The sequence below is a fragment of the Embiotoca jacksoni genome, unplaced genomic scaffold (assembly GCF_022577435.1).
Source record: "Embiotoca jacksoni isolate LCO1_2020_lvr unplaced genomic scaffold, fEmbJac1.0.p SCAF_14, whole genome shotgun sequence".
NCBI classification, from domain to species: Eukaryota; Metazoa; Chordata; class Actinopteri; family Embiotocidae; genus Embiotoca; species Embiotoca jacksoni.
This window is the reverse complement of record NW_027185274.1, coordinates 1,663,049-1,688,735: the sequence shown is the minus strand read 5'-3', so window position 1 is coordinate 1,688,735 and position 25,687 is coordinate 1,663,049. Positions and strand designations below refer to the sequence as shown.

The following is a 25,687-nucleotide window of genomic DNA, read 5'->3' as shown; positions in this document are numbered from 1 at the left end:
GTTTGTAGATAGGTGACGCAATACGCTCACCGTAGTGACGTCAGAGTGACGCAGCCCTCCTCGCTCGTGACCGTTGACGTACACAATAATACTGCACGTTGAGGACTATCTGAGCCAAACTGCAGCAAAAAAAACACCTTAAAGTGACACAATCATTTAAAATGTCCCCATTTATTTTCATTAGGTTAAAAAAAAGTGGTCAACATAAGATCGTAATAATATCTACGATACAAACTTGAATTGTCACCGTCGCTTCATTACAAATACAATTGTGAAAACTCAAAAGACATAAGTTCACTTTATTTACTTTTCAGTTTATCAAATGTCCAAAAGTCAAATGTGTAAACGTCCCAGGACACGTTAAAGGTCTTCAGACTGACGTCAGATTCAGGTTTCAGCCGAAGAGTTGAAGTTTTACCGTGAATGAGCAAAGAAGGCGCGCGAGGAAAAATCTCACCGGCCGTGTCAACTCTCGTGCACGAGACTGGAGCAACACGTCAAGAGCAAAACAAAACTTCAATTCGGCATTCAGTAGAGGGAAATAATGTCAGTTTATTCTGTTTTATAGTCAAACCGTGGAGTGGAGTGAATAAAAACCGGCTCCTCTCACCAAAACAGTGGCCGCTTCCGGGACCTGTTTCCATAGCGACGCGTCGGAGCGCTTCCTTCCTCAAACATTGACTTCGTTGCCTTCAGGAACTGTAGGAAATGTCAGAGTTATCACTCGAGCGCACGACGAGGACGTGAATAAGAAAATACTTTAACTGTTAACACGGAATGAGATGTAATGATTCGTATGTAAAGACTAACAAGTTATTTTATTGTGTGGGCTAATTATCGTGGAGGTGATGTTTTGCCATCCTTTAAAAGTAGCATATCACTTGTTGGGATTTTGAGTTTCTACTAATTATAATCATTAATATCGATAAAGGGAGACTGGATAGTAAAACCTCCTCCGTATATAACCCAGAGGAACCACACTCTGGGATATATACTACACAAGTTCAGCAAAGTTTGATAAAGTCTGTCTGATGTTTACATTCATACCCACAATAAAATGAACTGACTCAACCTCGAGGGCTCTTCCGCGCCACCTTGTGGCCGAAGTGGAAAATACCAACAAGTGGAACCAGTAATTTCACTTTCTGTTTTGGTGAACCGGGTCGAAAAGGGTGAAGTCAGACATCCCACATTGGTCTTCTACAGTTCGTACATTATAATTCAAGACTTCTCGTCGATGGATAACAAGGAGGCAACACGCACCTGCGGCCAATGGTGAGAGTTAACTATGTTAAGTTGGAGGAGCACGCACCAAATGACATCGGAAGTCTGCTTGTTTAAACATTGACTCGGTCACAGGCGACTGAACCTACAGTAAGTAGGAAGTAAACCAGTAAGGACGTTTAAAGGTCGTATGGAGTCACAGTTCGGCATTGAGTAAAAAAATACTAGGATGACTGTCAGTATAAATTAAACTGAAGTTATGTCACAAAGTCCTCAAAGGGCAGCCGGCGATAGGACCACGTGCTGCGTGATGTAATCCAATAAAAATAACATCAGGCTCTGCAGGAGCTCAGGGGACAAACCGAGAAGCTCCTCAGTCGTCGTTCACTCCATATTTAGTCAATAGTTGGTTTTAACTTTATTTGAAACGTAGCATATTTAACCTCAGTGGATTCTTAACTATTGGCTTTAGTTTAACACACAATTTACAAAACAAGAGTTACTTTCACTTTCAGGATGAGCTCCTCCTGATGAGGAGAAAAAGACAGTAAATGTCCTCCACATTTCTAAACAATAACAACATCAGTTAAATCAATAACTCGGTGAATCAAGAGATTTTTCCCTTCAACGTAAAAGCTAACAACGTCCCAGTCTGCTATAATGTTGGCATGATGACATGAAAGTGTTTTGGGTTTCTTTAAGTTATTGAAAGAAACAAATCCGGGTGCAATAAACGTTGACAAACGTAGAAATAAAGTAATTCACTAATTTGTGGCTAATTATACGATAAAAAAAAGTATTTTATAAATAAAGGATACATGACAAATTAATTATTTAAACCAGAAACAATTAGACTAAATTACAAAGTTATTTATGATACGATGATTTAATGGGGAATTAAAAGAGGAATTATGAAAAGAATGTACAAAAGAAATAATAAACCATCAATAAAGAGTCAGTCGGCCCACATCATAAAACAATTATTAATACATTTCTTAAAGAAGTAATTGAATTTAAAATGTGCTAATGCTGTTTAAAAAGATGAATAAATAACAGAATTTACAAATTGAATTAAGTGTTCGGAAAGAGGACAAGGCCCAAAGTGGAGAGGTTGAAGGAGATGCTAAAAGCAGAAGTTGAACAGCTAACAGGGAAAAACAAATAGCACTGCCCTTTTAAATGCCTGATTAAAAACTGCATTCTTAATACACTTGATTTGAACCGTTTTAAACACAAGATGACTCTGTCCTTCTCTCTTTAAGCCACAAGGAGGTCGCAGAGGCCAACTTCGATCTGCATGAAACTCACTGCAGCCGATTCTTGTGTCTCTGTCCCGACTGTAATGAACCCGTTCCAAAAGATCAGCTGAGCCAACACCGAGAGGAGCAACACACCCAGGTACACACACAGTCACGTTTCCATCACATCAGGGGACATTACACTGAATTACATGAACCTACTCTAAACCTGACCTGAACCGAGTCTTGACAATAAAACCGAATCAGTTACATTAGGGAGGACTTGCTTTTTGTTCTTACGATGTGACTGCAAATAAATTCACTTCAGATCTTTTAAATCCTGGAAGTTACGAGGTGTGAGCCTCCACGGACACAGATGCTCGATTGGATTGAGATCTGGGGAGTTTGAAGGCCAAATCGACACCTTGAACTCTTTGTCATGTTCCTCCAACCAGTCCTGAACTGTGAGCCACAGTCAGAGGGAGCCAAACTAAACATATCCCACCTTTTCACTGGACACGTTGTCATGAAATAATCAATATTATTCACTTCACCTGTCAGTGGTTTTAATGTTGGGAAGGACACACACACACACACACACACACACACACACACACACACACACACACGCTGGTGAATTCTCTGTAAGTTTACTTTGTGTTTGCAGGTGAGATGCTCCAAGTGTCACCAGAAGATGGAGCGCTGTCGCCTAATGGATCACGAGGTGAGTTCAGTTTTATTGTTCACGTGGACATCAGGTGAAGTTCAGTGTTGTACAGAGAACGTCTCCAATTTAACACACTTTGTTCATGTTTTTTTTTTTTTACATTCCTGTACTTTTGTGTCTCCTCTCTTCAGGCAAAAGGGATATAAACTATTAATAGTACAAGAAAAAACATTTAACCTCCGAGAGAGAAAGAAACACCTTGATGATGTCATAGTGTCATCATCAGGTTAATAAAAGACAGATCGCATTGTGGGAAATGTAGGATTTCGTGTTTCTGAAGTCTAAGTTAGACGAACAGTTTCTGTTGCTTGGATATTGAAAAAACCTGAATTTTCTGAACACTGCGATGCCAGATTTGTCGTAACATTACGGGCCCCAGAACATCTGGTTGTCAGTCTGACGCCGCTCCTCTGTTCCTCCCAGGCTGACGAGTGTGCGGAGCGTCTGCAGATCTGTCAGTTCTGTGAGCTGGAGCTGCCGTGCAGGCAGCTGGACGAGCACCGTCTGGCCTGCGGGAGTCGCACGGAGCTCTGCAGGGACTGCGGCCTCTACGTCAGACTGAGGGACCAGCCGGAGCACGGTCGGACCTGCTCGGACGCCGACGACGGCTCGGGTCCTCCTCAAACCGGCCGCGCTGCAGCCAGCAGCCGCAGTAAGGGACTGACAGGTTCAGCTCAAATCTCAGTGGACCTCCACAGTGCTTCTTTTCCTCCTATTATCCATGAACTCTTCCTGTGCATCTCTCAACAGCTAAAAAAACAGTGATCTGTCCCCGGTGTGTGACCTCATTTCCAGCTGAGGATGTAGACAAACATGAGGTATTTACAAGCATTTTTCTCACATATTACTGGCGGCTAAACATAAAGCTGAACATAAGTTATGTGGCGTATGAAAGAAACAGTGAACTGAGACTTGACTGTGAGCTTCATGTCTTATAAACCTGATGACAGCAACAAGTTTGAATTACAATTGATGACGTCCTAAACTGATGTTTTTACAGAGTAAAGTTGTTGTCCTCCTTGGTGAGTTTTTATCTCGTAGAATATCTGATAATTATGAGATGTTGTTGTCAGGGACGATGGCACTCCCTCGTGAATAAGAATATCAATCTGAATGTTTGTCTTTGTCCAACAGAGTGTTTTATAGAACGTCACGTTAAAACTTTTCACTCGTGTGATCAGATGTCAACTTTTTCAAGACACGTCTTTGGCAAAATAATCCATCGACCTGACAGACGCGGTGCGTCGTGATGCTGAATCAACAGCATGATTATCACGATAAAAGGCCACTCCAAAACGTGCGCTTTTATTGCGTAACACAATACCGAAGATGTCCCAGGTTTTGAGACTGTGTTGTTGTCCAACCGTTGCCCGATGAACTGAATGTTAATTTCACCTCCAGAAGTCGTCTCCCATGTTGTTTTTGAGAATTTGGCTTCAACATCCACCCGACCCAGTTGTACTGCTACCGTTAGCCACCGTGAGCTACCGTTCATACCGGACGGAGTGAGGTTGTGCCGGTAAAACCTCGGAGTAAACTTAAATGGCAATTTTTATGAATTCAGCTTTTTATTAGTGAAAGAAAGAATGTGTTTAAAAGAGGCACATTTTCATTTGAAGCTTATACCCACTGTACAGCGTTTTAACTGTGAACACGCAGTCATGAAGGTAGTAATACCTTTGTCTGTGTTCCCCACCTGCAGTGTGTTCCAGCAAGCAGGTGGTACGATGAGGAGGCCATGTCAGACGAGGAAGAAGAGGAGGAAGAGGACGAGGAGGAGGAGGAAGAGGAAGAAGAGAGGGGTATCCTCAGCCCCGGGGCTTCTCCTCAGCTTGTCAGCAGCTTTAAGGTGACATCCGCGTCAGTCCAACCCAGCCAGGGTCCTGGAGGCGACCCAAACCAGATCAGCATCTGCCCATACTGTCACCTGGCCCTGCCCGTCGCCACGCTGCGCTGGCACACGGTAACACTCCTGAATCACAAGATTTGTACTCACGCTGTTGAAGATTTCCTACGCTAACACCCCCCCCCCCCCTCTCTCTCTCTGTGTTTTAGAGGAAGTGTAAACTCTTCATTCTGCTGAAGTAAAGACGGAGAACTCAGAGCGGAGAAGCTGCTGCTGTTGAAATGTGGCCTTCAGAGTTTCTTTACGTGTTTAGATGAATGTTTACACTTTTTATGTTTGAATGACCTTTAGTTTTAGTGTTTACGTGAAGAAAAAGTACTTCAGAATGAAATAATATAAATAAATCTGACACTCCTTATGACTTTATAATGCTCAGATAATAAACTCTAATGCGAACTGCTTTTGGTTAAGCCGGTGAGTGGAGCGTTTTGAGTGAGGATCTTTATGTTGGTTATTTTCACAGTAGTTTGTAGTTGCTGCTGAAGTCTCTAATTTGCTTCTACTCCATGATGCATTCACTGATCTTCCTGTGCTGTTAGATATTTAAACTTTTTTTGGGAGGCCTGTTTCCCACCCGTCATATTGAGCTCTGCACATCTTTTGGTTTGTTATACTTAAGAAGGTCTCATGTTGTGTAAATCCTGATTTCCATTTCCTTTTTAATCATGAAGCAGGTCCACCTGCAACAAATACTGTAAAAAAAATACTGCAAAAGGGTACAAAAGAAATGCACACAGCCCGTATGAGACGTTTGGACTTCTGTAAGTTGTGTGATGTCACACACACTCATGTCATATGTCCCTTTCAGCACAGCCTGCGGTCCAACCTTTTATGTGGAAGCAAGCAGGGAGCGGTTATTCTGTCAGGGAGCTAGCAAACCAGAAGAACAAAGACAACCTGTGGTTGGCCTGTGTCACTCAGAAAAGAGCCGACCAATCAGAAACGAGGCTCACTGATGTAAATGTGCTTTAAAGACACAGACACGAAATCACCTGAGATGCCGCAGAGAAGAGATGTAAAACAAACTACTTTGAGATGTTTTTTAGTACCTAAAACTACAAAAATATATATTTTATAAATATCAAGACTACATATAAAACACCAAAAAAAGCATAAAGCGTGGGACCTTTAAGTAATATGTAAATCTGGAACATACACAGAGAACTATGTGTTCAGATTGGGAGGGACGATGGCATGAATTTACATATATTGTTTCATTTTCGTGAAATATTATCGACATTTTTAACTTAAAATTGGTTATCAGTTGGTCATGTGAGCAACATCTGGCAGCTACTGGCTGAATATTTTGAAACAGAACTAAGATTTACAGAAAGAACTAGTTTGAGTGGTGCGACCCATTTTCAGCAGGTCATCTTTTCACACTTCTGGTGCATTATAAACTGTTAAGTAAAGAATGGAGATTGTGATTAATTTAATAGTAAAACTACACAATAAAATCATGAATTCTGCTTTGATGTAAACCACTTTGAACTTTGAAGTGCAACACAAATAAGGTTTATTCTTCTTATTGGGATTCTTTTTAAATTAAATATTAATACATGGTTTCAACATGAGGTCATATGTTAGATTTTCACTAGAGGGTGAGAAACTTTGCTGTATAATTATTACGAAATTCCCAAAACACATAAAGCCACACGGATGACGACTTTAAACTGCATGATGTGAAACCCTGTTTACACATGAAAGACACTTGACACATGTTTAAAAGTGGATTTACATGACTACATTTTGAGATAAATACTGAGTACACGTAGACCTTTCCTGTTGATGAGTGCTCAGAAGTTATGGATGATGACGGGCTCCCGGTGGTGGGTGCAGATGACCTCGTCGATGTAGAGGGAGTTGGTCTTGGACTGGATGTCATCCTGCAGCTTCAGTTGGCAGCGAACCAGCGCCCTGTGGTCCTCCTCTGACTGGGCCACTCCGTCACGTAGTCTGAGGGAACAGAGATACAGAGACACCACATAATGACTCGAAAGGGTAAATTCTTTAAATAATACTTAAGCCTGTGTGGACAGAGCAGTGAGAATAATCAGGAACACGGGAACCAGATATTAACATCGTAGTGGCTCCTTTCTGGGAATTGACATGTTAATAATGCTAATAATTCATCTTCTTTACATTCAACATTTCTTGGTTAAATCCCAGGGACACTAGCAGCTCAAATGGCGCAACACATCTTACATGTTATGTGTGAGCAGGCCTTACTTTGCGATGTGAGCGGTGAGGTGCTGGACTTCGGCGAGGAGCTGGGCCTGTGCCGGATCGAGACACTGTTCTTTTCCAGGCCTCTGGTAGCGCAGAGCCAGCCGGGCCCGGGCCAAACTCAGGAAATGCTCCTTATTTGTGATGGCCATTTGGAGATCCTCTCTGATCTTCTGCTGGCTGCTGATCTCAGACAGAACCTGCAGGGAACAGAGGAGTCACGCCAGGGTCAGCCAGTCACACACTGGAAGTCTGCTGTAGAAATATATGAAGGATATATGGAGCTCAGACAACGTACAGTTCTGTGAATGAAATGCTTCAAAATACCACCGGAGCATTAGAAACATGTCAAACACTTTGACTGAAGTTATTCTTTTTATAAATAATGTTTTTAAGCTGTCATTATAAATATGTATTCATACATACTGTATATACAATTTATATATATAATTAATATCGGCCGATACATCGATATTGGATGTTTTTTACTGCCTCGTATTTGTATCACTATCAAACCCAAAAGTCCGGTATCAGTCGGGCTCTATTGTTTTGGTTATTTTGTCTCTTAAGATAAGGAAGCATACGTTGTTGTTTGGTTTTGTTTATCTAAATTTGCGTGTAACAACCCTACAAACAGTTTCCAGTTTCAACACAATTAACAGGCTGAAGTTTTAAAACTCACATCTTACCTCGTATGTAGTCGTCCGCACTAACATACACAAAAAAAGATGTATTATAAATTGAAAGGTAAATGTATTTGCTACACTGTCAGGGTTTTGCTGCTTCAGCATTACTTGGTCTAATATGACCAGTGACCAAAATGTTTGGAAGTCAAAGACTCGTGCAAATAGTTTTGGATTCAATCTGCTGTTATTTGCTGCAGCAGTAGGAACATTAAATCATGTGTATTTACTATGATGATGAAATAATGTCTCTAATGTTTCTCAATTATCTGATCCGTCCATCATTATAAGGAAAGTAATCATCATCTACGGGGACATTCGCCTTCCTGCTTTTGTTTCTCCTCTCACTCTCTCTGCCACATATACAGTACGTACACACACACACACACACACACACACACACACACACACACACACACACTGCCCTACCGTGGGCAGTTTTTCCTCCATCTGACTCTTTGCAGTCTTGAGTTCCTGGATGTTCATCTGAAAGGCTGCTGTCGTGGCCTGAATCTGCTTCTGCATGTCAGCAGCCGTCTGCTCCAGGAGAGACTCCACCAGGACCCGCAGGGACACCGAGTTGGTCACCTGATTCTCCGTCTTCACTATGTTCATCTCTGAGATGTTCTCCCACTGCCTTGGAGTCACTGCCAAGCTGAGAGACGTTTAAAAAGCCATGAAGACGTGGAGCTAATGACATTTCTTGATGGACATTTCCAACTTCACCACATCTGAGTAGAAACCCTTGAAGAGAAATATCCTGTCCCCGTTCTGGTTAGGCACTGAAAATACTTTCAAATAATCCAAAGAAGCTGAATTTCAAAAACTCATAAAACACAATTTTAAGAGATCGTTGTATTTCGCTGTCTTTATGGAGCGAACAAGAACATCGTAACTCTGTTTAGTTGCTTTTCCTTTTTTATCAGCACTTGTAAGTCTGTAAGCTGCAAATGTAACGCAATGTGGTCACATTAAATCAAGCCCTCACGCTACACTCATGTGATTGGTTGAATAGGAGGGAGACACCTGATTGGCTACAGGTATTTCCTTATTGAAATTTTTTTTTATTTTGGATCAGGGTCACATCAGAAGTGTCTCAAAAAACCACACACAAATACAGCAAAGTTCACAAAATAAAAGCAGTCCATGAATGCAAGTTCAACAGTTTGTATATAAATGTAACAAGATCCAAAAATATGTTTTTTTATGAAAATCACAAATACATTTAAATAAATGGATTTGTGGATTTCAGTTACATATATTTGAAACAAGAAATCTTTTTCTGTGCATCTGAAATACATTTGTGAATCTTTCTGTGGGCATTAATGAATTAAGAGACACACAAATGAAATGGTAGTTTACCTGGGCAGAGGAGTGACGTTGTTACCGGGCTTCTGCAGGTTGATGATGGAGTTGGTGGTCATTAAGGTGCAGGAGTTGTCGATGCACTCAGCCTCAAATTTCTCCTTCAGATCCTGCTCTAAATGGTACTTGGCAGATCGGTTCAGTCTGGAAAACAACAGGACTCGGTTTGTTTTTAGTGACAGGTGTGTTGTATCTGATTATAACAGTAACTGATGAAAAACAAAAAAAAGGTGTGCACACTTTGAAATGTTCTTACCGTAGCTGCTCAGTGATTTGCTCATTTACGCGCTGCAGAAGAGAAACAACTCCTTCAAAAACCTCCCTCTCCTTATGCAGCTCTCGCTCCACCTCGTCATAGATCCTCGCCGAGCAGTCACGTCTCTTTCTGCAGGCAACAACATAAAAAGAGCATCTGCTCATCCTCGCTGCTTCGGCACCTTTATGAACACCTCTGTCTTCAAAATAAATATTACCGTCCTCACCAATGAACACAAAATAGAGTTTTGTCCATTATGTTTCCTGTATACAACACTGGTTATTATGTTATGGTTTTGTTTTTAGTTTCCAGTTCTTATCTCACTCTAATTTACCACTCATATTGTCATATTGTCATTTTAGCTTTTAAGCTACCTTATATATTTCTATTATCTCTATCATCTTGCGTGCATTGGTCTCAATGTGTTTTTTTAAACTGACTTATTTTCCTTTTAATTTGTTTTTTATTGTGTTTTTAATTTGATCTCAGATTTATTCTATTTTTCTGGTTTTTCTGTTGTGGAGATATTTAATATCTCCTGTTCATATACATGTTATGATTTATAACATTACACATTATTAACATATCTTATTAACACATCTAACATAGCATAACATACTATTATAGCAGCTTATATATTTTCACTCTGTTGTGAGACCATTAAAGTGACTTATGGCAGAACTGAAGCCGTATCCATTTCCTGCTAGTCACAAGCTTGTTTTTGTAAACAACATTAAATGTGACTTATGATGAGTGAAACCAGCTGGATGTATGTGCTCAGCACTTATCCATATATGGAGCTATGTATGGATTATGTGAAATAACGCCCACTTCTATCCAAAGTGAGTTTATAAAAACTGTATTCGTGTTTGTATAGTTTGTAGAACTTCATTGCCTAGCAAGTGATGAACTTCTCCCCATGCTGCATGTTCAAACAAATAATTATTTTATATTGAACTTCGACTCCATCCTCATCTGTCTTTACCTGTCTCCCGAAATTGACCACCACATTGTCTTATTATTGGCCACTTTGAACTGCACCAAAATGTACAAAATTGATTGATTTTAGCGTTAGCTGAAGAATGCATCTTATAATAAAAAATCCATAATGACAATATTGTCATTAATAATATTGTAATTATGTTTCCCTTTTGTTGCAAAATATTTCAATGTTAATTGATTTGTTTTAATGTCTGCAATTAAAAAGATCTGTTGAACTGAACATGGGCAGGTTTAAAAATGGAAGATAGTTTTGACATAAATGCTTTCACGTTATTAAAGAAAGTGTTGCAGGATTGAATGAACTTTACAGTTTCATCTGTGTCTGAGCTTCACAGCACGGAAAAAGACAGTTAGTGAAAACTAATACAGATCTATGAGACAGAAGACATCTGAGAGGAAGGGAAGTTTACTTGTATTGATTAAGATCCTCTCCCCTCCTTCATTGTGCAGCCTCACCTCTCCTGCAGACAGAGGACGGCGACTCTCAGCGGCTCCTCGATCGCCTCCAGAGCCTTCATCACTCTGTTCTGTAAGGCTATGAGGGCATCGGTCTCCAGAGAGATCGCCTCCAGCTTCAGCTCCAACTCCTGCTTCAGAAACACGATGTCTCGGATCCGCTGATCTGAACAGCAGAAGATAACAGCGTTACAATCCCCTTCAACAGTCGCTGCAACGTCATCCCTCTGTGCTACACACGAATAGACCAGCAGGATTTTTACTCCTCTACTTACCGAGTCGCTTGGTGTCATCATCTTGCATGCGCTTGCATGCTTTGTCAGTTTCCAGGATGAGCCTTTTGCACTCTGCTCTGAAGAGCTCAGAGTGGTTGAGAACCACCTCAGCGTTCATCAGACTGTGTGCAGCGTCCTGCAGGGGACTGTGGTCTATGACAGACATGGTGTCTCTAGTGGCTCTCAGTGTGGGCAGGAAGGAGCTTACTGAGGAAATAGTTCAAATGTGGCAACTCATAGTTAAAGGGAAATTAAAACAAGAAGACAATGCATATGAGACTGTACTGGACACCTGCTGGTTATTTACTGTTTGAAGAAATTAGGTTAGAAAAATGTCACAGTCTGTTTCAATATTGACGTCTATATTTGTCTGTTCCTATGTGAAACTTTTACAGAATATTTTTGCTTTGTTTTGTTTGCAACATTATTTTAATTGGGGTGTATTCCGGTTATGTATCCAAAAACTTAATTTTTTTTTAAGTTTGCATTTGATTTTAAGTCCGTATTAGTCGTTAACACCAGACAAAGTAGCTAACGTTAAATCTACACAAAACGTTCAATTAGCTGTTAACTATCCTGAAAGTTTAAATTTACATTACATAACAACGTTCGCCAAAGATACACATTGCAGGAATAAAATAAAAGCGGTTTTTAACACACCTTGTTCCCTGTGGTTGTCACCCACGAAGCGTATCAGCTTTAATGTCCTCGGCCTCTGGCTCAGTTCAAAACAAATGGTTACTGTGGCAACGGCGCGCGACACGTCATTCGTGACGCCGTGCTGTGGCAGCAGAGCTGCAGCCAATCAGCGTCTTGAAAGGTTTGTTTTGATGCCAGAAAATTCCGAATTATTGACTAAAATTGACCGTTTAATTACCTTTTATAAAGAACAAAAACACATGTAACTGGAGCCAAAACATGCCAGCAGGGCTACTGAAAAAGAATTGCGTAATAATAAAAGACTTTTAGTGCCAAATAAACACGTGCAGTTAAATAGATAACTGACGATGAATCAATGAACCACACAAGGATGAAGCGAGACTTTTTTAATATTTGTATGTGCAAAGCATACATTTGTTGGTATTCTGTTACAGTACAATATTTAATTTCCATTTGAGAAAATAAGTCACTCTTTAGTTAAAAAACAAAACTGTGACATAAACTGGCTAATTTATCAACTGATTCCAGCAAGCCAATAATAACATTCAGTGGAACAGCTTAGTGTAGCTAAAAGTTAGGAAAAAACAAACAAATTTAAATCGGAAGGAGATCAGAACAAGAAGAGGCATGTTATGATAAATAATCTATTGAATATTAAAGGTAGATGGATCAAAATTAAGCAGTATAGTACAGTACAGTAAATGTAACGCAACAATCCTTTCAAAGGCACTTGCTGAATCCATATAGTTCAATGAAAACTAAATTTATATTCTTTCTTAGTACACACTAATGAAAACATGACAACCTATAAATACACACACATTAACAATAAACAGTGCAATGTTTCTTTAAGTTCTTTTTTTCACTGTGACACCATGAACAGCAATAAAAGGAATGATTCACCGAGACAGAAAGATGAAGACGAGCTAAAGATAACCTGCTCTGGGGGAAAAAAGGTGTGACGTTATGTTAAATAGTTATGTGTTCAAGTCCTCAGGAACAACTGAAGTTAATTCAAATACTGGGAGGAGAAAATCTTCTCACCTTCCTACAGCAGTCCTTTCACAACACGGTGAGCCCTATGTATACTTTAAATAACATGAAACCAGGAACAGATCCAGCCTCTATACTACAGCAAGGTTTTCAGGACAGTACCCACATGAAGATCAGTCCCCCAGAACTGCTGACTCTCCACACACTTCTACAGGAGGAATTTATTTTCAGTCAATACCGTTAAATGTTTATAGTACCAGTGTGGAATCTCAGAAGTATATAATTATTTTCTATTACAGCTACATAATGGTTTTATTCATTCGTCATCTCGTAGTTAAACCCATGTCGGTCAAATCTGTGGAGTCTGTAGGACCATCAAACACAAACAGCATAAAATGTCCTTAACTTTTCTCCAAAAAACAGATCTGTCCCCTTTATCCTCTCCACTAACAGATCCGGGCCCCTCCAACCCACTAGTACATCAGTGCTGGTGGGAAAAGTGACATGTTCAGGGGTCCCATGAGCTTCAACAGAGCTTGAGGTGACATGAATTTTCATTTTTGGCGGAGCTTCTCTTTCCTGCTCCAGTCTCCCATTATCTGCTAAGTAAGCACTGGATGACGACAGCTCGTTTTCCACTGCAAAATAACTCAATCTCTATCATTAAACTGATGTAAACAAAGATGGCCAGTGAGCTTTGTTAATGTTGCTATTCCCTTTTCCTTTTTGTGACTGTAGCACCTGAGTGAAGTTTGACTCGAGTGTTTTTTCCCATTTCAAAACAAACTTACTTCCTTTTAACACTGGGCTGATCACATAAAGCAGCGGATCTTACGACATACTTTTGCCTCTCATTTTATCAACACGCCAAACCTCTTCCTGCTTCACTAAGTATAATATCCAATCAAAGCAAACATCATATTGCATATCACAGTCTTATAAGCACGATAGTAAGAACTTTCTTTGCCCCATTGTAAGGCCAATTCAAATCTGACCTTCCACTTTAATCAAAGTTTTGAAGTCAGCTGATGAAGGAGTGTTCATATTTCCTGTCAAACTTTCACTCTGGTTCATATAAAAAAGAAAGAGACACAATGTAGTGACTTCAGAGGTGTGAGTAACTAGCAGCCACCGCGTTAGGTGGCTTCAGAGAGGTCAGTGGTGGAACAGTGTGAACCGGCAGCGTTTCATGATCTGATCTCTCGGTGGCAGGTTAGGAAACAGTTATTAAAACCCAAGTGTTGTTCGGGAGACCTCATCTCTACATCCTGCCACATCTAGAACTGCTGACAGATCACTTCCAACAATCTTCACTCGCTACGGTTTGATCAAGTCCGTTGATATTTTCGGGCATCAGGCCTTCTTCAATGGCCACCTTGGACTCGTGGACCTGAAAGCCAGAGCAGCAGATTTCACTGGTTCTTATCAACAAAACCAGAAACTCTCATCTTAAATCATGTCGTCAAACAGAATGAAGGACAAACATCTTGTTGCTGATTACTGACCTTGAATGGCTCACTGATTCCAATGATGCAGTGCAGAGTGTTACTGTAGTAGCACAGCACGCACTCTCCTCCGCGCACGGGGATTTCCTCCTTACTGACGTACACCTGCAAAAACACATCCTTTTATATCACGTGTGTCACCATTGCGGTCCGTCTCATTAAACGTACGACTTCCTACCTGTATGATTTCCTCGTTCAAGGCCACCTCGTCGTCTTTGACCCACGTGTAGGTGATGTAGTCCGACACGCTGCTGAATCCAACCTGAGATTCAAACTGACGTTAAGCATCTCATGCTGAAATAGCACATGTAATCAGCTGGTGTGTAGAGAGACGTTTTTAAACCCACCCTGTAGAGTCCGATCCAATCCCAGGAACTGGAGGGGAACAGCTGCAGAGGGCTGTAGAGAACCATGGCGTCGATGTCTGCGCTCCAGTCGCCCTCCGCCTGCAGACGCACCAGAGGAGTCTCGTACATCTTCCTCAGCTGGAAGGACGGAGACACAAGGAAACACACAAATCAGTCAATTTGGAAAACATTTTAAAGAGAAATTTGTTAAGACAGCAGGTTTGACTAGTGGCACCCGGTGGTATCGCAGCTTAAGGCACTTTCGCATCGGCCTCACTTTTCAGAGCCGGAAGCTACGAACACTTTTATATAGACTCGTTGGTCCACAACGAAAACGTTGATTTACCCTAAAATAAATATGTAATTCAGTCAACTCCATCTCTGTCAGATATAATAGAGTGAATAGGTGAAGCTAGAGTAAACTGAAGGATGCTTAACTGTATGTGAACGCTCAGTTTCTCACCTCCAGTGTGAAGGTACTGATGACAGGCTTGTGGTCACTGATGCTGTACTTCATGTTGCTGGTGTATAAGTCCTGCCTGATCTTCAGAGGGTACTCCTCATCCTCCCCCAGCTGCTTGACCTTCTCCGCGTCTGATCCGATCCCTTTTTCGTCCTGCTCGTCGGAGGGCGAGGCCGCGGGTCGGAGACGCCACAGAATCCGGTCGGTCCAAGCGGGTTTACGTTTCTTACCGCTGCGTTGGCGGTTCCAGACGGTGGAGGGACAGAGAGCAGAGGAAGGCTTTAGCTGGGAGATAGAGTCAACTCTGGACAGCAACAATCAGTGTTGTTATGAGGAACATGACAGTGGAGGGAAACTGAGAAAAATGATTTAATATGTGAGATGTTGAAACCGAACATGACGCAGCGGGGACGTATCAGAAGACACATGGAGGCAAAAATGCAAAACAATGTCCACGCCAGGTAATCCTGACACGTCTTGTAGCCAATTACAGTAAAAGCTTTATTTATTGACAAGTTTCCATCTTGTCCTACCACATTTGATGTGAGAGAAAATGTTTAAGATCTCCAGAAGATACTGTGACACAGATAAACACTCTTTACACCTGTGCTGAGCAGAAAAGCCTCTCAGAATGAACAACACATGCAACCTTAGAAGAACACGTCGGGTTCAACGCCTGTCAGCCAAGAACAGAAAGGTCGACACACTCGTCTCATTTTCTCACTCAATCAAAGGTGGAAATTAATCTTAAATTTTCCTGCAGGTCTCTTGTTTCTCCTCCACCTCTGAAGTCCCATTATAGAGACCAGTGCTGTGTTTCAAATGTTGTACTTGTGTACTAACTCACTATTTTGAGTGCAGAGAAGTGCGCTTAGACTGTCAAGTACAGAAACATGCAGTTCACTTCAAGTACCAGGATGAAGCACTCAAGACAGTCCAAAAAAGAAGTGTGAAACTCTGGACACTTTTCACCCTAAACGGCCGCCATCTTGGCTCTGTCGAGGAAGGGGGCGGGGCCACCGACGTAAAGACTTTTCTAATTAAGGCGTCTGAGGAAGCTGCAGCTGTTCCTGAACATTAAACAAAAGTATTTATTTTCCACTGCTGCTGCTGAACAGAAGAATCAGTGTGTTTATTGAGAGTGTTAAACAGAGGACACAAAAACACGTTGACTTCTGGGTAAAATAATTAAAGCTTCAGATATGTTGGAGAGATGTGTTCACATGCTGAGGTTCTTTCATGTCAGTGCAGAACAGCAGTGTGTGATCTGAAACAACACAACTCTGTCAAAATCCCTGCACGACACAAGTAAGAGTCCTGACATGGAAGAGCACTATTTGTTAGTGTACTGAGGGAAGTACGTCATCTGGAACACGTCTGCCATCATGACTCCGGGTGGCAGAACCGGTCTTACACGTGTTTTTCTCGAGGCCATCACTGTTTTTAGAGGGTTGTTGCAACTCAAAACAAGTGTCAACAATTTTTAACTACTGTGTGACTACTTTCACAGAGAGCAGAGCTTAACTATTAAATCAAGTAAAAAATGTCATTGCAGACCAACCATGCAGAGACCAACTTCCATCATAAATGGTACCATGTCTGACTTAAATCCACACATACTGAATTATAAACAGTCATAGCGCCTATCAAAACATATATTTCTGGCCATGCATGTTAGATGTTATGCAGCAGCTGATCTGGGACCCAGACAGGTTCACACATTTATATAAACAAGCTCTGCAAGTAGCAGGATGGATTTAGACGGTGTAGGTTAATGTAAACTTTGCTATTTAAAGGTGCCCTGTGGAGTTTTTTGGAAACACAATTCTCACAGAAAACTATTGTGTGCATCCTTGAAGCCTGAGAAATGTGCTGAACGTCTTTTCTTCTTCAGAAAATACCTGAAAAGTTTATTTTTATTACAGTATTTTGAATCACTTAAGTTTGTCGCTGCATTACTGCCAACTGTCAATCAGTGGAAGAGCATGGAACAGTCAAACTTTGCGGCGGTGGCTAAAAACTCGGCAGGGCACCTTTGACAGCCACATTGTTGTGAGCTCAAACAACAATCTGTGAAGTCAACAAGCATTTGAGTCTTTTCTTTGCAAAGACAATCTGAAATTGGTCTTGCGAAGACTTTACGCTCTCTCTGCTTGTTGGTGTGATTTGCACACGTTACAGAAGAACAGAATCTACATTTAGCCTTTAAAAACACAACAAAGACTTTAAGTTACTGCATACAAAAGAGGACACTACTTCTTACCGGCCTGTTAAAAGTAGTATGTTAAAAGAATGTGCACATACAGAGTGCAGTTAGGTGAGCTAAATGTGGGGTGACAAAATATATTATGGGAGATGTGGACACGAATGTAATCTGAACTCTTACTTAAAGCCAAACCATGTCTTGTAGAACCTGTGAAGTTGAAAAGAGATCAAATATATACAAAGTACTGCAAATAAAAAAAAAAGTGACTGGAACGTTTGATTATGATTAATCAGGATTGATTTTGGTGATGACTTCTTGTGTGTTACTAGTAAAACAGTTACCTGCTGTCGTACGTATCGGAGTTTAAGTCAAACTTGTACGTGGGCTGAAAGTCCAGGGGTCCTTCCTCAAACTCCTGCAGCATCGGCTCTTTCTTCTTCATCATGAGCAACTGAAAACAGCAGCAACACACACATTTCATCATTTCCTGACCTGCCCATCCAAAACGCCTCCTCCCAGTTATCAGGCTCTTGGTTTTCATTTGGTTTAAAACCAAAATGTTTCCACAACAGTCCTCTGGTGTTTGGCTTTGCAACCAAATTCAAAATGCGTACATTATTGGATGCTCATCAAAATGTGGTTGGTTTAATATTAAAAGATAAGCGTCTCAAAATAAACAGTTGGTGGCGCTAATTTTCCACTCGTATGCCGTAAACAAAACGGGAGAAGGAGGAGCAGCGAGATGAGGTCATTAAAAGCACCAGTCAAACCTCCAACTGTGGAAAATAACATGGAAATAGTGATGCAAATGTATTTGTTAGTTTCAGATGAATAGAACGATTCCAGTAATCATTGAAAATGATTGTGGTCAAATAAAATATCTGCATTTATGCAATACTTGTCACGTGAGCAGTAGCTGAATGATACCTGGTCTTTGCTCCACAGCAGGTTGTAGGTTTCATTGTTGATACAGGTGCGGACGAAGTGCATGCCGTGGTCCTGAATCCGGAAGTTGAGGTCTCCGAACCAGAACACGAGTCTGGACCAGAGGAGGGCCAGAGGAGGGTCAGAGGAGGACCAGAGGAGGGCCAGAGGAGGGCCAGAGGAGGGCCAGAGGAGGACCAGAGGAGGACCAGAGGAGGGAAGAGGGGCAGCAGGAGAAAGAGAGGTTTTTTATGATGGTTGCGATCAAAAATGTTTGATTTTGCAGAGGATTTTCTCAAGAATTGCGATGTAATTAGAAACAATTTTAAGTGGAGAAATAAAAAAAAACATTTTGCACTACCTACTACTATAAAGGAATAAATGTATAATCATTTCCTGTGATAATAATCATGCTGCACATCACAGAAATATTAGATACGATAAGACTCATAAAAATGACACAACTTTACAGAACAGACAGTCTGTGACTAGGTAGGTAGGTATTTTTTTTTTTTTTTTTTTTTTTTTTTTTTTTAAATAAGAGCTTTAATGACCATTTCATTATTGTTAATTCAGCATATATAGGTCTACTGTATGTACAAAAGCGCAGCCTCTTACAATGTGTGTATAAAATTGTTTTAGCATACAGTAATATGTAATCACTTCCATTAATAATAAGAATTTCATTCAAAAGTATTAATGTGAGAATCACATTTCCTCCAAACTCTGTCACGTCTGGTTTTCCCGCTTGTTCCTGTTTAGTTTTCCAGTTTTATTTGGTGATGAGAAAACAGGTGCAGAGCATTTCTGAGTTACTTTTGTTAATAAAGAGTTTTGTTTGAAAAGACTTTACACTGGAACACTTTCAGCACAGCTTCTGCTGACGACATGTTTTGCGGAAAAATTGCAAATATTGCAAAATATTTCTGCCTCTTCTCACCTGTGGTCAGCAATCCTTGGAGCCTTTTCACAGTCAAACATCTGCGTGTCCATGATGTACTCAAACTCATCCACTCTCTCTGTGGCGTATTTCATATGAGCTGCCAGGTGGCAGTTGAGGAAGCAGAGCATGTGGCCGTAGAAGGACAGACGGACGGACACACCACCTTTGTTACCCTGAGAGACAAACAGGAAGAGATGAAACACACTGAATCTATTGAAGCACTTTTCATCCACTGAGCTACAGCATGTGAGAGACAATTATCAAGTCCATTTTTAGCCTTCTGAAACAGTCAAACATTTACTTCTGCTTCTGCGGTTCAGTTCACAAGAAAGACACACCAAGCGGGATGACGCATTTCACAATACACTTTATTGCGTTCCTTATTTCGAGGGGAAGTGCTCCAATTTTACTCGCCAGAGTGAGTTCGCAGGTGTTGATGAGCTGCGCTACACAGCCAGGTTTCAGTTTTAGGAGTTTGACACAGAAAGCTGTTTTTAAATTCATCTGCTGAAAGGTTTTCTGAGCTGATCTGAAATCTGAGTTGAAGGCGTGTGTCTGTCGGGAGGATTTGCGACATCACAAATAGTTGTTGTTCGTCACAGTGGGGAAACCACAGATGGGATTACTGACGGATAAATTCCATTTCGTGCCCCACAAAGCCTCAACAATGAAGAACCAAACACAAAAGCAGGACCTCCACAAAGTGGAATGCAGCCATCATTAATACACTTGTGTTTTCCATACTGTGACAAGTCTCAGAGTCTATAAGCAGCTAACACGAGTATGAGATGGAAACCTGAAACCCGCTTTACTCATCTTGTATTCGGCAATTAAACCTTTGAACTGAAAAATATTTTCATTGTGATAAATTCCATATTATTTTTGGGGGAGGGGGGCAGAGAATTTATACACTTAGGTAATTTAACTTTTTCTAATGACCAAATCTTATAAACACAATTCATTACTGAATTCATAGTATCTTTATACATCTTCACACATACCTGGAGGGAATCTTTGAGTGAAGAACCAGAATGCACTGGATTCATTTAGTTGTCTCTCTAAGTTGTCTTGAGTCTCGTCTCTTTATGGCCTCTACGAATACTACGAGCTTAGCAAAGCCAAAACTCTGACTTTGTGGTAGAGGTGCATTGTGGGTAACGCAGGCACCAGGTTTTGACAAGGAAACAGAAGGCGTGGAATAAAAAAAGAGAAATATGTCGCGGATACTTCAGCTTTGATTTTGATCCACTTGTAAAACCGTAAATTGTGTCTGACTGTTTTAGTCCACTCTATCAAAATGTTTGGTGTGTGTGTGTGTGTGTGTGTGTGTGTGTGTGTGTGTGTGTGTGTGTGTGTGTGTGTGTTTTACTCACCCAGTAACCGAAAATGCCTGTGCGTGTGAACGTAGCCTGGATGTCTCTGATGAAGGGGACATGCTCCAGTTTGGAGAAAAAGAGCAGCAGCAGACCCTGCATCCTGATGGATGACACCTGAAATATATACACACACACACACACACACACACACACACACACACAAGAAGAATTTTCACTTACATGAATGAAAATGACTGATAACAGATTGATCTGTTCTTGTTTCCCTGTGAAAGTGACTTCCAGCTCTGACGTGTGTGTGTGTGTGTGTGTGTGTGTGTGTGTGTGTGTGTGTGTGTGTTTGTGTGTGTTTTGAGGGGATACGTACCTTGATGTATTTGTGTGGTGCTAAGGTGGACATAAACAGATGACTCCATGGGTCGTCGAACACGATGTCCGACACGAATCTCAGCGGCCCTGAGTAAACTTCCTGCAGACTGACACACAAACACACATACAGTTGTGACTGTCAGTCCAACTCATGTCTAGTTGCACCAACAAACCAGCAGCGTCACCTTCCCTGCACCACCTACCCGATGACGTAGAGGTCTGGGCTCTTTGGGGAGTTCAGGTGGAGGAGCGAGGTCAGGTCATCCGGGGGATCGACGGTGGCCACGTTCCACGTCACCATGTGCAGCCTGTGTGAACGGAAGATGAAAACTAAGTCATTTTCAAGCATCATAAAAACATACAAATTGCGTGAATAATTGATTAACAAAATGGGAAACTAAACAAGCAATAAGCTACAACGATCCACCTTCATTCACGACAATCCACGAGATACAGGATGATCTTATGACTTCAGCTGCACCACATCGCAAAATAAGAAGTTACTATAATTCGAGCTTTACAAACAAAGAGCTTCTTTCAGCACGACCGAAAGCAAAGACGAACACATCATGCGAGTTTAAAAGCTGTTACAGTATAACCACTGTACTACTACTACAGTTCTCATAATGAGAGCAGTCGTCCTTTCATCCAAACATGAGACATCCAGTATATTGAATTTTGTCTGCTCCGCTTTGACAGCAAAATCTATGACAGAAATTCGAAGAATAAAGAGGGGCTTCAATTAGAAGGAAGAAGAGTGTCCTTGTTTGGCCGGTGACCCGGCGGCTCGGTGAACCCAGAGGAAGAAGATCCACGAAGACAGAGTAAAGTTGTTCATGTGGAAAGATGAAGAGACGACGTCATTCTCCACCTGAAGCTGTTCTTTCTCTGCGTGTTCGCTCTCCTGCCACAGACGAGGAAGGCGTTGTCCAGGGTCTTCCCCACTTCCTCATGCAGCTTGTTTTTGGGGTCCAAGTCGTCCACGCAGGTCATCAGCTGGCTGAGGCGGTGGCGCAGCACCACTTTGCTCCCCGACAGCAGCGTGGCGTCGCTGCAAAGGCTGTCGGAGCGGACGCGGCGGAGGCTGCCAAACAGCTGAGTGATTTGACCCATTCTGCCTCCGAGTTTGACGTGTGGTCAGCTGGCTGCTTGAATGAGGGAGCGTGGACGTTACAAAAATACACCAAAGTACAAAGTATTTGCTGAAGGATCAAAGATCGTTGGCAGCGTTCCACAACAACAAAATAATCTAAAAAAGGAATCAAAGGAGCGGCAGTCCTTGCGTCTGTAGAATCGACCCACTGAGTGAAGTGAGGAAAGTTCTGGCTCGAGGATTTTGGTGCTCCAGAGTGGGACGGATTAGGAAATTGGTTAATTTGTCTACAAGTCGTCTTCGTGTGCTACGTCTAATCTCAAAGGTCTCAACATTAGGCCTATTAAAAATTGAGAAACCGGCGTGCGTGCGCGAATGTAAAAACCTCCGTTTCCTTCTGGAAGCTGTTGGGCATCCAGCTGCTTTTTCATCAGGCAGAATGGAAAAGCATTGTTTACCACTTCAAATCCGCATTAGATATGTTGTTGGGCAACCTAATCCTCCTGCCAGAACGCACTCTGATTGCACTCAGATTTGTAGACTGGCAGGAGCACATTCAACCCTGAATGAGACGGACAATTATGCTTTCTGGTACCAACGTCAGGCAGCGACACAAAGACTTAGTCAACCTTTAATTAAGCCAAACAAAGAAACATTCTTCAGCTAGAAACGTAAATGTCACGTATAAAAGGCAAAGAGAAATGAGGTGGAGAGGAAAGGAGAGCAGAATAAAGTCCACATTGTAAAGTCTGTCTTCACGGCCGGGTGTGGACAATGTTATCTCTGTCTAAAGAGGGAAACGCCAAACTGGCTACGACAATAACACAATATAGTCCCCAACTACGGCTCTGGCCTGAATTATAAGATCAATCGAGTCCAAAGAAAATAAAGACAAATGAGGAGAAATAAAAGAAAAACTTGTGCTATAAAAACTGTTAAAATCAGAAGTGACTCAGACAACTTAAACAGCAGGATCCAATGAAAACTACAGAAAGCTTTCTCCTAAACTCTTTTAAATTATGCAGCACATAACTTGTATCCATCCAGCTGTTATCTGGGACTTATCCTGTCTTTACATTACATTACATTTCATTTAGCTGACGCTTTTATCCAAAGCGACTTACAATAAGTGCATTTCAACCATGAGGGTACAAAACCCAGAACAACAAGAATCAAGAAAATACAATTTCTTCAAGAAAGCCAAACTACAAAGTTCTATCAGTAAGTGTCATTTTAAGTGAGATTCGTGCTGCTACCTGTGTTTCAGATCTGGGAAAAGAGAGGATCAGTTGGGTGTCATCAGCATAGCTGTGGTAGGAAAAGCCACGCGAGTGAATGACAGAGCCGAGAGAGTTGGTGTACAGAGAGAAGAGGAAGGGACCCGGGACGGAGCCTTGAGGGACACCAGTAGTGAGAGGACAAGGTTCAGACACAGATCCTCTAACAGATCGGTTAACCGGTAGGTGCAGTCGTTGAGGTAGGATGAGAACAGGGAGAGAGCAGACTCTGAGACACCGAGGTCCTGAAGGAGGAAAGAAGGATCTGGTGGTTCACTGTGTCAAATGCAGCAGAAGGTCTAGAAGGATCAGGACGGAGGACAGAGAGGCTGCTCTAGCAGTGTGAAGCTGCTCAGAGACAGCAAGGAGGACCGTCTCTGTTGAGTGGTCTGTTGAAACCAGGCTGGTGATCAAGAAGGTTATTATGGAGGAGATAGGAGGAGAGTTGGTTGAAGATAGCTCGCTCCAGAGTTTTGGAAAGAAAGGGAAGAAGAGAGACGGGTCTGTAGTTGTTTAGACCCCGGACAGGTCGCCAGTCGATCCCACAGACACACAATCATCAACACTCAAACCTAAAGTCTACTTCGAATCACCATCTGACCAAACAAGCACAACCAGGACCTTCTTACCGAGGACTAACTTGTGTTGCCAAAAACAAACTGGGCTCCATCCAGCATGTCATCACATCCCGTCATCCTGACGCAATGCTTTCTATTGCGTGATTGGGTTTCTTTTCAAGACACTCACACGTTGGTCTTACAACAGAAAACATCCCCCTCCATTACAATGGAAAGACATTAGAAATAGTTTGACCACAAAATGCACAAAAAAAAATTCCCATAGTTGTTTCACTTTGCACAACACAACAGAGGGTGTATGAAACATGCTTTTTTTTTTTTTTGGGGGGGGGGGGGGGGGGGGGGTTAATGGTCGCAGGGGGCCAATAAAGAGTCAGTGTCCCACCTGAAGCTGTCCGCCTCGTCGGTCCCGCTCCTCTCACTGAGCTCCTCGTGCTCCTCCATCATCTCCTCACCTGCAAGACAACGACACGCTTTCACTGCAACTTCAGTCCAAACCTGAAGCTGGAGAGGAGTGAAAACTCCCAACGCATGCAGCAGTGAAGCTCTGGTTCCGCAACACTGCTGACGTATCAACACCTGAAGGCTGACGGCACCGTGGATGTGTTGTTGTTTATCTCTGACTTTAGCCGATAGCATCCATTGACTTCCAGCTAACTGCGCATGGGAACTTCGTGCTATCGCCCCGCGCCGCTGCTGCGTTGTTGTCATCTGATCATGTCGTAAACAAAGCGAGCTGCGTCGAGCTTTTCTCATTCAACACTTAACACCGGAATAAACGACAAGCAGCGGTGAAGGTGTTGCATCGTGTATTACCTGATATGCTTCAGTTGCACTTGTTTCCCTTGTTCTTGTCGACTTTGTCGAGCGTACAGTAAACAGCAGAGCAGCGACGCTGGTGTACAGTAGCTGCTGTTGTTGACCACGCCCCTTAACCGGAAGACAGGTTATTTGCCTTCAAAATAAAAGCATAGCTTTGAAGTTACATGTCAAGTGCTAGAACAGAGGTCTTCAACGTTTTTCAGGCCAAGGACCCCCAAACTGATAGAGAGATGGAGCAGGGACCCCCTACTATATATATATATTGTATAAAATTGTGTTTTATATTAAACTGGCGGAGTGCAGGAGGGTCCAGGCTAGTCTCCTGCTGTGAGTGAGCCGGTGTCCAGCTTGAGAGCTCCTGTGTGTCGCTGAATGTGTGCATTTCTGATTGAAAGATAACATCCCTGTTGAAGACCTATGCGTTAGAATGTAATTGGCGTTTTCTAATATATTGTCTATTTATCTGCACTGCACATAACTTGACACCTATCGATGATAGTTTTTAGTTTACCATGCGTATTAAGCAGTGGTGGAAAATAAAGCACACTTGCTTGTGACCTGTATTCAAGCACGATTTTGAGGTTCTTCTACTTTGCTGGAGTATTTCCACTCTATTCCATTCCACTACATCTCAGAGGGAAATGTAGTAGCTACTTCCTACTCCTCCTGACTGCTTACGTCACTTTTAAGGTGAGGACACAACGTAATACAGGGTATAATAAGCTTTTGAAATACAGAGCATTGTTAAAGGTTTAACCAGGGGGTTCCAACAGGAGGCTTCTGACATCTCACAAACAGCAGAGAGTAGTCAGGGT

The 25,687-nt window shown here is 41.9% G+C and overlaps 3 protein-coding genes across 4 annotated transcripts; 1 reads left to right on the top strand and 2 right to left on the bottom strand.

Moving 5' to 3' along the window:
• Positions 1-1,122: 1,122 nt before the first annotated feature.
• xaf1 (XIAP associated factor 1) lies at positions 1,123-5,505 on the top strand. The gene is made up of 7 exons (XM_069147433.1): positions 1,123-1,275; positions 2,487-2,622; positions 3,130-3,186; positions 3,613-3,841; positions 3,940-4,007; positions 4,892-5,152; positions 5,245-5,505. The coding sequence occupies exons 1-7, from the start codon at positions 1,238-1,240 to the stop codon at positions 5,275-5,277; spliced, it is 822 nt and encodes a 273-aa protein (XP_069003534.1). The 5' UTR covers positions 1,123-1,237; the 3' UTR covers positions 5,278-5,505.
• Positions 5,506-6,564: 1,059 nt separating this feature from the next.
• tekt1 (tektin 1) lies at positions 6,565-12,080 on the bottom strand. The gene is made up of 8 exons (XM_069147430.1): positions 12,019-12,080; positions 11,359-11,565; positions 11,084-11,249; positions 9,626-9,754; positions 9,367-9,513; positions 8,434-8,659; positions 7,325-7,521; positions 6,565-7,051 (listed from the first exon to the last, which is right to left on the bottom strand). The coding sequence occupies exons 2-8, from the start codon at positions 11,522-11,524 to the stop codon at positions 6,892-6,894; spliced, it is 1,191 nt and encodes a 396-aa protein (XP_069003531.1). The 5' UTR covers positions 11,525-11,565; positions 12,019-12,080; the 3' UTR covers positions 6,565-6,891.
• A 309-nt stretch (positions 12,081-12,389) lies between these two features.
• On the bottom strand, positions 12,390-24,952 carry LOC138196998 (inositol polyphosphate 5-phosphatase K-like). Of its 2 annotated transcripts, XM_069147428.1 has the most exons (14): positions 24,867-24,952; positions 24,436-24,505; positions 21,306-21,410; positions 21,101-21,209; positions 20,773-20,889; positions 19,397-19,572; positions 18,460-18,571; positions 17,874-17,983; positions 17,713-17,739; positions 15,327-15,558; positions 14,864-15,001; positions 14,695-14,778; positions 14,517-14,621; positions 12,390-14,401 (listed from the first exon to the last, which is right to left on the bottom strand). In XM_069147428.1, exons 2-14 carry the CDS (start codon positions 24,495-24,497, stop codon positions 14,306-14,308), a joined length of 1,473 nt encoding a protein of 490 aa, XP_069003529.1. In that variant the 5' UTR covers positions 24,498-24,505; positions 24,867-24,952; the 3' UTR covers positions 12,390-14,305. The 2 variants fall into 2 exon arrangements, with proteins under 2 accessions (XP_069003529.1, XP_069003530.1); XM_069147429.1 differs by lacking the exon at positions 17,713-17,739.
• Positions 24,953-25,687: the final 735 nt, after the last annotated feature.

Coding starts and splice junctions, on each gene's coding strand:
- LOC138196998 (XM_069147428.1), bottom strand. CDS start 24,497: ATGATGGAGGAGCACGAGGAGCTCAGTGAGAGGAGCGGGACCGACGAG. Junction 21,210..21,305: donor CCAGACCTCTACGTCATCGG/GTAGGTGGTGCA, acceptor TTTGTGTGTCAG/TCTGCAGGAAGTTTACTCAG. Junction 17,740..17,873: donor TCCGATACGTACGACAGCAG/GTAACTGTTTTA, acceptor TCAACTTCACAG/GTTCTACAAGACATGGTTTG.
- tekt1 (XM_069147430.1), bottom strand. CDS start 11,524: ATGTCTGTCATAGACCACAGTCCCCTGCAGGACGCTGCACACAGTCTG. Junction 7,522..8,433: donor TGGAGGAAAAACTGCCCACG/GTAGGGCAGTGT, acceptor TGTTCCCTGCAG/GTTCTGTCTGAGATCAGCAG. Junction 7,052..7,324: donor CTCACCGCTCACATCGCAAA/GTAAGGCCTGCT, acceptor CTGTTCCCTCAG/ACTACGTGACGGAGTGGCCC.
- xaf1 (XM_069147433.1), top strand. CDS start 1,238: ATGGATAACAAGGAGGCAACACGCACCTGCGGCCAATG. Junction 2,623..3,129: donor GAGAGGAGCAACACACCCAG/GTACACACACAG, acceptor TTGTGTTTGCAG/GTGAGATGCTCCAAGTGTCA. Junction 4,008..4,891: donor AGGATGTAGACAAACATGAG/GTATTTACAAGC, acceptor CCCCACCTGCAG/TGTGTTCCAGCAAGCAGGTG.